The sequence below is a fragment of the Tyto alba genome, unplaced genomic scaffold (assembly GCF_018691265.1).
Source record: "Tyto alba isolate M040663 unplaced genomic scaffold, T.alba_DEE_v4.0 Super-Scaffold_44, whole genome shotgun sequence".
NCBI classification, from domain to species: Eukaryota; Metazoa; Chordata; class Aves; order Strigiformes; family Tytonidae; genus Tyto; species Tyto alba.
The window spans coordinates 15,593,783-15,603,617 of record NW_024881320.1 but is presented as its reverse complement, the minus strand read 5'-3'; the positions used below and the strand labels follow the sequence as shown (position 1 = coordinate 15,603,617).

At 52.0% G+C, this 9,835-nt stretch overlaps 1 protein-coding gene across 1 annotated transcript; it reads left to right on the top strand.

The window, feature by feature from the left end:
- Window positions 1-480: 480 nt before the first annotated feature.
- Window positions 481-5,344, top strand: DUSP18 (dual specificity phosphatase 18). Its single transcript, XM_032986970.2, is given in 6 exon segments — window positions 481-565; window positions 865-1,031; window positions 4,779-5,064; window positions 5,067-5,108; window positions 5,111-5,166; window positions 5,168-5,344. Coding segments are annotated over 6 exon segments (813 nt in total).
- The last annotated feature ends 4,491 nt before the right edge of the window (window positions 5,345-9,835 follow it).

Sequence of the window (9,835 nt, the reverse complement as noted above, 5' to 3'; positions counted from 1 at the left end):
TTAAACACTGAGACTCACTGCCCTGGGATGCTGCAGAGACCAGACATGTACAGGGGAGCCCAGAGGCCACGGAGGGCAGGTCTGCTGCAGCCCAGACTGCTGAGAGCTGGAATCCGTGGGCTGCAGGAGCCTGGGTGCGCTTTTGGCTGGATGGCACATTTCACAGATGACAGAGCCGAGAGCTCCAGGCAATATTCAAACAATAGCTGAAGTGTTGCGTGGTAACACGAATGCCTGGATCAAATCCAGCTCTGTTTTAAACTGGTCCTTTTCTCACAGTATCTTCCCATAAGGAAAACCCCGGGAGTGGCTAGCACGTGTCACCCCTGGGTAACAACCTCCAGGCTGCTCTCTAAAAATATACTGCATTACTGCTTCTTGGCATTTCCTTGTTTTTCACCTCAATGCATCACTTCTTGGGTTTCAGTTCTACTCAAGCCAACTGATGTATGTAGACATCAGTCTGTCACTGCTGCCAGCATGACCAAAGGCATGTACTCTCTGTCCCGCCCAGCAGCTGTCACGGTGAACAACAGATCCACATTTTCCCGGACAGACACAGCAGGCAAAAGCTGCAGATGCAGGGCTGCTAGGCAGTTAATTCTGCTGGTAATTTCATTTTTCCAGCTGGATGTCATCACTAAGGTCTGGTGCAGGATCCAGGTGGCAGCATGGTGGAGGCAGGCTGTGCATGAGTGAGGTCTGTGCGTGGAGAGGACAGTATGCAGGGCATGCACACAGGTGTAAGAAGGAAATACAACAACAAGACACCTTAAATACTCGGGAAAAAAACAATATTTTCTAGATCTGTGGTTTGAAGCCAATTCAGGTGCCAAACACTGATTTTCTATTCCGTGCCTCTAGAGCACTTCAGTGCCTGGATCATGTCTATGAAGCACCCTCTGGAGACAGTTTGGAGGGTGCCTTCAGCTAGCTGCAAGCCCTCTGAGGCAAAGCTGCAGCAGGTGGCCCGTTATTGCCAAGATGGCCCGAAGATGGAAAGCACTGCCACTAAAGTCAGGACTTCCTATGTAAGATTTTTAGTTATCATCATGTGTAATGTTGCCAGGTGTCTGAGTCTGGCTGAATTATTAGAAAAGCTCTAGGGAAGAAGAAACACAGAGATTTCACTGTTTTCAAGAGCCAGAGGTTAGGGAAAAGTTTGTAGTTTCTTTAAAAAAATAGTCTTAAAGTAAACTGAGAAGCAGTGTTTCATCATCGAGGCCCGATGCCGCCAGATTTTGAGCACTGGAGTGTAACTTGCCAGGTGTGCTGTCCTGATGTCTGAGGTACGCCTTTTGCATTAGTCAGGAAAATTCTCATTAGAAATCCCATTTGAAGAGGACAGCTTGAAGGTACTGAGCATTTTTTAATCCAGTGAAGAAAAAACTGAGGATGTGAAAACAATCTTCCAACACCCAGTTAGTCCCTCAAGGCCACTGGGAAACACAGAGAAGTATCAGCTTCATTTCAAGCAGGGAAGCTTTATGTTATTAAAACCCCAACACTGTAATGCTGGCTGAAAAACCAGGCTATCTCCAGAAACTTTAGCATCTCCTTCGCTGCGAGTTTTTTAAAAACAAGTTAGATGAACATTTTTCAAAATATACCTAATGCTACAGCCCTACAGGGACCAGAGTGGATGATGTAAATCTTTCCAGCTCTGCACTCCCACAATAATCTGTATCCCATCCCACTGGGGGGCACTCAGCAGTTACTCTGAATGCCTCTGGTTTCAGAAAAGGGAAGAGGAAATTTGGTCGGTTCTACTTGCCTACAACCACCTTCTCCATCTGCTGCTGATACTTACCCACTTCTTCAGTGCCTCAAGGCACTCACTTTCAATACCCCATTCCTTGCTGATTTTTTTCAGCTAAGCTTCTTAAGTCAGCAATCCGTTTTCTTTTTCCCCAACAGTAGATTCATTTACCCTCCCTGAGCCTCTGATAACATTTCTGGAAATCCAACTAGCCATGAAACATGTTGTTTGAATCATTTCTAAAGGCACAAACCGAGAAAAAACTCTATCCCTGTCACATCACTTTTCTATTGCCTCAAGGGAAACCGGACCTTCGAAGAGATGTTTTACACCTGCAGCTGCCACACAAATCCCTGAATCGTCCCCAGCCCATGGCCATCTAACCACAGCAGCCTCATCAATTTAAAAGGTAAATGGGCAGCCATACGAGAGAGAGCGAGGCATCGTGCTGGTTTATTGCTGTACCAGGACCAAAAAATAGCTTCCTGAAAGGACAAACTGAAAATTCAGGTAGGTTGGCAAGGCACAGGCCAGAGCCATGGGACAGCCTGCAGGAGGAGCTCGCTAGGCGTGTCTCTTGGGCCCTGCTCCATCAGCAGCAGCTGCGTGTTCCAAGGGCGACGCTTCACTCGCAGACAAACCACCAGCGGAAGGGACAGACCACTTCCCACTTCTGCGACTGAACACTTCCAGTGATTTCTCAAACCTTTCAGAGGCCTTCTTCCTCCATGCCATCTTTCTCTCCTGTTCTTTCAAAAACTGCTGCTTCAAATATTTGTGGAAACGTTCGGTCTTCTTTTTGGCCTCTTCAAAGTGTTTTGCCTTTACAAAAGCAAAGATGTAAGACCTTACAGCTGCTATCCTAACCATGAAATAAAGAATTCCAAAGTGATGCTTGCCTTTGGGAAGAGAGACATCCTGCCACATCCCTCACTATGGTCAAAGTGACCTCCAAGCAAAAAGCTCCAAAATTCATAAGTAACACTCTAAACATTGGTCTGAAAAAGATTACTCAAATCACCCTGCCTCCTTGACTATAATTCATTTGATACTACTGTAAGAAGTGGGGCTGGAGGACAGTGGTCACACTCTCGGGCGTTCTTGCATCTCAGACCCAATCCATCACACTGATAACAAAAAGCCCACATTATAAAACCAGCCAACAGCAATGTGGTCATACAGTTTGAGCGGGCTCTCGACAGGAATTTACTGGGCAAGCTAATAAGCTTCATGTCACCCGCACACCACAGGTGTGGCACCGGTTTCCATGCTTGCAGGCATGCAGTCTCTCCAGCCACGAAGGGTTTGCACCTCCCTGGGTCTCCTGATTGTGAACAGAAACCTGTGTGTGCCTGCGGCACAAACCCGGGGCACGCCTGCGCTGCGGGACCAAACCGGGAGTCACAGCACTGCTCGGAGCTCGGTTGTAGACTAGAGCTTAATTCACTCACAGCTGCCCTGAGGTCCTGAAACTCGCAGGTTGCTGATGTTTGCAGGCCAGGAGGACCTCCTCAGCACACAGATACCTAGAGGTTGCTGTCAGTCCACTGAGTTAAGGGATTAAGGAACAGCAAACCGAGGAGAAGATGCCTCAGCGCTGCCTCGCAAGGCTGTCATCCCCATGACAGCAGAAAGAAACCTTTGGTCAGGAACTGTTAACATCACTACTTCATGTCTCAAGTACAGACTTTAGTGAGAGATGCTGGCAACTGAAACCATCAGACATTAATTTCTCTATTAGGCTTCTGTTTTAAACAAACCTCACCTGAGAGGTGAAGCCGGGTCATTTTTTTTTCCCCTGTTCTCACTACTAACTGCTATGGGGCTGCACAGCTTATTGCTTAGGCAGGCTGACTCCCATGCAGAGCCAAACCCTGGGCAGGACCCTACAGTTCTGCCCCAAACAGTCAAGGGGGGGGACTTTGCAGCCTCGTGTTATAAAACTTTGCTTTAAACTGACAGACTGCTGAAATCCTGATGCTTGGGTTTTCTGACCAAAGCAGGAAGGTAAAATTCCTTGGCATACCTGCAGTAAGGTGAGGGGAGAAGATTCAGGTGGTGCTGGCTGGGTACTGAGGACAAAACGCCTGGCTGCCCAGGAGCAGAGAGGCGAGCTGAGGGGAACTATTCGGTACGTGAAAGTCCAGGTATGTCTAATGCCACCCTAAATCCCAATTCTGAGCTTATAGACTCAACCAGGCATCTTGTGCATTCCCTCAGGAGAGACTCTCACCCGCTGTTGCTAATACATCCGTTACTGCTGGACTCAAAGTGGCACTAAAAGCGGGATTGGGCTGCTGAACATTGCAAAACCTTCGCCTAGCCCCCACTGCTGGGAGGTGACATGTCAGCATTTCACCCATTTCTAATAATTTACCTATGGTCTTCTTAGATATTGTAGGAACAACATCTAAGTCAGGTTAAGTCCATGGCCAACGATGCTTATAGCTTACCTTCCCAAAACACAGTCAGATAGGGTATGGCATCTCTGTCCCGAGGTCGGGATGGAGGTGCAACCATTCACGTCAGAGGCAACGCCTGCCCTGACCATTTGCTTCCCGCTCCCCTGGGGAGAGCCCTGGCACCCACATCCCCACCCAGCAGGCTGAAGACCTAAAGGCTGAAGACTTAAGCGATGGTTTAAGGACTCTGAAGAACTGAGACCTGAGCATTCGCACGAGATGTTCCTTCAGCCTCGTGTCCCCTGTGGGTCTCTCTGCTGACCTCTTCAGAGGAGGGGGGATCTCCCTTCGCTTTTCCGAGGCACGTCCACCCACAGCCAAACACAGGGCAAACCCTCCCCTTGTGCTGGAGGGGACTGTGAACCCCCATCCCGGGGGGGCAGTGCCGGCAGGGCCTGGAGGGGTGGGGAGGAGAGGGTGGAGAGTCACCTTCTCCCGCTCTGTGTGCGGCGGCGGTTGCCATGGGGGGCCCGGCCCGGCCCCGCGGCCGCTCCCTGACCCCCCGGGGTTGTCATGGAGGGGGACAGGACTGGGTGTATGTCTACATATATTTCTAGGTACCACCCGTGCACCCCGCTGGCGGCGGCTCTGGGAGCCCTCCTGGCCCTGCCCTACCACCCCGGATCACCTCCAGCCTCTACCTCGGTGACGCGGTGGCCACCAACAGCCACCTCCTGCTCTTCAGGCACCGCATCAGCACCATCATCAGCGTCTCCTTGGAGGTGGTGAACACCCTCTGCCCCAGCCTCGAGTACCTGCACATCCCTGTGAGGGACACCCCTGCCACCCCCATCTCCAGCTGTTTCGACTCCATGGCAGCTAAGCTCCTCGGCGTGGGGATGCGTCGGGTCGGACGCGGCTGCACTGCGCTGCTGGGGTGAGCAGGTCCCCACCATCTGCTTGGCTTATCTCCAGAAGCACCGCTCCATGTCCCTGGAGGGCACTCTACACCTGGGTCAAGTCCTGCCGTCCCATCGTAATACCCAACAACAGCTTCTGGCAGCAGCTCATCCACCACGAGTACAAACTCTTCGGCGTCAACAGGCTCTGAATGATCAGCTCTGCGTCAGGAATGATACCCGATGTTTATGAAAATGAAGTAAGAGTAATGCTGCTGCTCTGAGTACAAACGAGCTGTTGTGACATCTTGGCAAGAAACCAAGGGAAAGCCAATGGCAGTTCTTCCAGATCCACCCCAAAGCATTGAAAATAGTCTTCTCATCTAAGGGGGTTGGAGGATGAAGTCTCTGCCGCTGAACGTACAGGGGTTTTGTGATCCAACCAGCAAGTAGTGGGGTTTACTATAAATAAAATCAACACAGTTTAAGCTATGCAGTTAGTTTTCACACATCATTTGTGCCGGCATCCTGACAGTAACTCTGAAACCATCACGTGTTTAGAGTGTTGTTTTAGTCCAGCACAAACTGTGCTTATAATACAGGACAGAAACTAGCTGTGAGTCAGGATATTTGGAGCGTTACCAGCGTTTGTTTTTCCTAACTGGGATGTAACTTTGGGTTTTGAGAGAGTCCAGTCATCTACTGCAATCCAGAGAGGACAGGAACAGCACAGACTCCAGCATCCCCAGCTGGGAGAGACCCAAGGATGTCCTGCTGTCCCCTATCTGACCCCTTCTCTTTCCCCACCTGATTGTCCCAATCCCTTTTCAGAAGGTCCCTTGGCCTCCGTTGGGAGATCCATAGTTTTTTGGGTGAGCTGCTCACTGCTCAGAAAGAACTCAATTTACTCGTGGTGGGCTGGGAAGTCAAGATGGGAGTCACAAGAGGAAGTCTGCTGTCAGTCTGAATGACTGTGCTGAGGTCTTCACGTTGTTGTAAACTAGAAGCCTGATCTGGGCACACTTTGGCATCGCTCAGCAGCGAACCATGTATTAATTCTGGTTTATCACAGCGTGAAGTTTTCAGTTCCGTTAGCTCTGTCCTAAGTCGCAATAACAGACCCGTTTGGGGTGGGAGTAGGGGGCCCCAGGCTGGCATGTGTGTTTGAAGGGTCCTACAGCCCATGAGTCAGCATGAGGGGGTCCTACAGGCCCAGCTGGTGGGAGGGGTTGTAGCGAGGTGGGGGTTGGTCTTTTTTCCCAGGTAACAAGTGATAGAACAAGAGGAAACGGCCTCAAGTTGCACCAGGAGAGGTTTAGTTCGGATATTAGGAAAAATTTCTTCACCAAAAAGATGGTCAAGCTGATTGAACAGGCTGCCCAGGGAAGAGGTTGAATCACCATCGCTGGAGGTATTTAAAAGACACGTAGACATAGCAATTAGAGACATGGTTTAGTGGTGTGGGCTTGGCAGTGCTGCGTTAATGGTTGGACATGATGAACTTAAAGGTCTTTTCCAAGCCCGATGATTCTGTGATTCTGTGATTGTATATCTCCAACCAACGGCACTTTGGGACTGCTCCTCCACACCTGCAAAGAGCAACCTGGCAAGCTAGCTCTCTGCAGGTCTCAAAGCAGCTCAAGTCATAGCTGTGGTGGGTGACAACGGGCCCGCCCGTCCTTTTGAGCGTATTACTTTTCTCCCCAGGCACCTTCGAGAATCGGAGCAAAGACCTGACTCCTCGTGGACGTGTAAGACGTTCCTTCTGGAAAACAGAGACGTTAAAGGGACAGAACGAGCTGGTTGGGTGCATGGGTGTCACAGAGAGCATCGGAGACATGGCAGAGCTCTTGAGGAGCCCTGTGTGCTGTGCGACCACCTGGGGCCTCGCTGCTTCTCGGACTGGATCTCTGACCAGAGGAGGGTGCAGTTGGTGTCTGTAGAGTCATCGCCCACCCCTCTCTACTCCAGCTTTGCAGCTGAACACCAGCTTTCCCCACGGAGGACAACGGTGCCGCAAGCCTTCGCAGGGCCTGCAGATGTCTGGCTCTTGTGCGCCGGCCGTGGAGGGCACCACTGGCTGGGTCCCAGGCGCAGGCACCCGCTGTCCAAGGGAGGGAGACCAGGGCTTTGCGTAACTGGAGGTGGATGGAGGCTCGTCGGAGCGGGAGTCCTGACTGCCTGGCAGGTCCGTGGCGATGAGGCAGGTCCAAGGCCAAGCTGGGAGGTTGGGTGGGAATCCAGACCCAGCTCAGCGGGGTACACAGCCGCACAGCTGCAGCTGCGGCGTAGCAGCCAAGGTGAGCATCTCAGGTCGAATGCAGCTCTCAAGAGCAATGGGAGGAGGGAGTGCGGTGATGCTGCTGCCAGCTCTTTCCTGAACATCTCTTTCTTCACAGCCATCAGAACCCAGGTGACACACCTGCACCCGACACCCAAACCACTGAACCAAGCTCTCGTTCTGGCTTAGGGTGCCTCTAAGGCACCAGCTCTGTTTCACAACAGCCTGTGGCTCACTTAAGTTTTTATAGAGTGGTCTTATGTTATGCATACAATAATTAGCACAGTATTATAACTGCCTTTAACATTTGTATCTTAGACCCCTACTTTATGATGTAGTTATATTACAAAGACAAAGTGTATGACTTTAAAAATGCCTTTAAGCTCATGTGATTTCATCTTTTAGAAACTCAGCTACAGGCAGTCAGCTGCCTTCTTGGGGCAGAGCAGTGAGCCCGTGCCATAGAGACAGTGAGCAGTAAAGTCACCAGTAAATCCAACCTGCCCCAAAATGGTTGAGAGCAAATTCTGGAGGGGTTTTTTGGGTGCTGAGGCAGAGAACACGGGGCTGGAAGGGAGTCTGAAGGGTCACCCTCTCCATCTCCTGGCCTCCAGCCGTGCTTGGGCTGCTTCAAGCATCCTCAGATATTGCTTGTCACTGCTGGACATTGCACGCCTTGTGTGCCAGGCTGTTCTGCCAGGCTGAATGCATTTTTCTTAATGTCTACCCCAAAAAAGGCTTTGCCATCATTCCAGAGCCAGAGCCAGCATGGTCCCTGACACCGTTTGAGGACTGTGTTGTGGTAGGTTTAAGACCACAGCCCGGCATATGAGGGAAAGATATCACTGACTGGCTTAGGCTCCCCAGCTTAGCAAGTGTTTGTCCTTGCTGCCTCCCAGCTGCAGATCCCGCGTCCCTCTGTGTTAATGCAGTAAGTCTCCCGTCATCCCCAAGGGCAGCAGTTAATCCCCTGTCCTAAAACACAGAAAATTTCCATCGTGTGCTCCCAGGCACACAGCTGGCACACAGTTAAGCCACCCTGGGTCTCCTCTCCCTTGCATGGAGACATGCTGCTCCTCCACCAAGGGCAGCAGCTCACAGCTCAGTCCCCACCTCAGAGGATGATTTCAGCAGCGGTTTAGCAGCAGATCCGGAGGAAACTGTCCAGCCAGATCTCATAACGACGCTATCCCACCGGACACGCATTTATTTCTCCCACCTCGGCCCTTCATGCTTCGCCTGGAGCTCCTTGCCAGCCACCACCTCCAGCATGGTGGGACCGGGTACATGGAGGTGCCACCCATCCTTGCTGCCACCTCTCACTGGTGTCAGCGCTGCCACCCCTCCTTGCACCTTCCATCCTGTCCATGCATTTCAGGAGAGGGAGCACAGAAACCCGACGGCAGTGCCTGTGTGGGAAGATGAGGTGATGTGTGCTGGGTGCCTGCTACATGGTTAACCCCAGCGAGGGCTTTTAAGCACTGAGCAAAGCAGAAGGTGGCTGTGACGTGGAGGTAGGGGCATGGAGAAGAATGAGCCTGAATTAAGGCATTTGCTTTTCTCTCCAGTACCGTGGAAGGTGTGGAAGAGTATACTGTGTACTAATGCCTTGGCTCTCAGTGAACCCTGACAAATGTCTGAGCAGAAATTCTGTGTGAGCATGTGCCTATGTGGGCACATATGCTTTTTGGTGTTTTTTTTTTTTTCTCTGTCTGTGTGTGTATGCATGCACGCACTTCAGTGCAGATATGGGATTTGTCAGGTTGGTAGCCAAATTAAAGCGATTTTTTTTTTAAAATACCATAGATCGGACCAAAAGGTTAATGAACCCCGGCAGGGCGGTGCCCCAGCCTGCCTGCGGTTGGGTGTTATTTAAAAAGAGGTGAAAACCCAGAAGATGCTTGGCAGGGGCTGTGGAGAGGTGCACGGGCAAGGAAAGGCTCCCCACATTTGGGGGCACAAGAGCTGCAGGAGCTTCAGAGGTGGATTCGTGGTCCTTAGACCGGGGCAATAACCCACCTCAGCACCCTCGCCACGCCTAAACCGGGCCCAGGGAGCCAGGGCTGGCGAGTGAAATGGACCCCAGCAGGGACTGGGAAGCTGCTGCCTGCCAGGAGGCCGAGGCACGGGGACACACATGCCCACGTGAGGGCTGTCCCCACCCTTCACTGCTCCTGCTGGGACTTGCACCCCGTGCCGCTCTCCAGAAAGGCATCCGCCTCGGAGCAGAGGTGTCCCAATCTGCTCCCCCAGCCGCAAAGCACCCGGGGCTGGGCTGCCTTCCCCTCGTCCGGCTTAGCCGGAGCAGTGCCGGTCCCGGCCCATGGGCAGCGGCCACCAGCCCCGTGGGAAACCCAAAATCCTTCCCGCGGCCGGAGCAAAGGAGTGGCCGGAGCGGAGGGATGCCACCGGGCTGAGATCATGGCCTGAAATACCCAGAGAGAGAGGGCCACCGCACCAGGCCAGCCCACCCACCGCTGCCAGGCCCTTCACG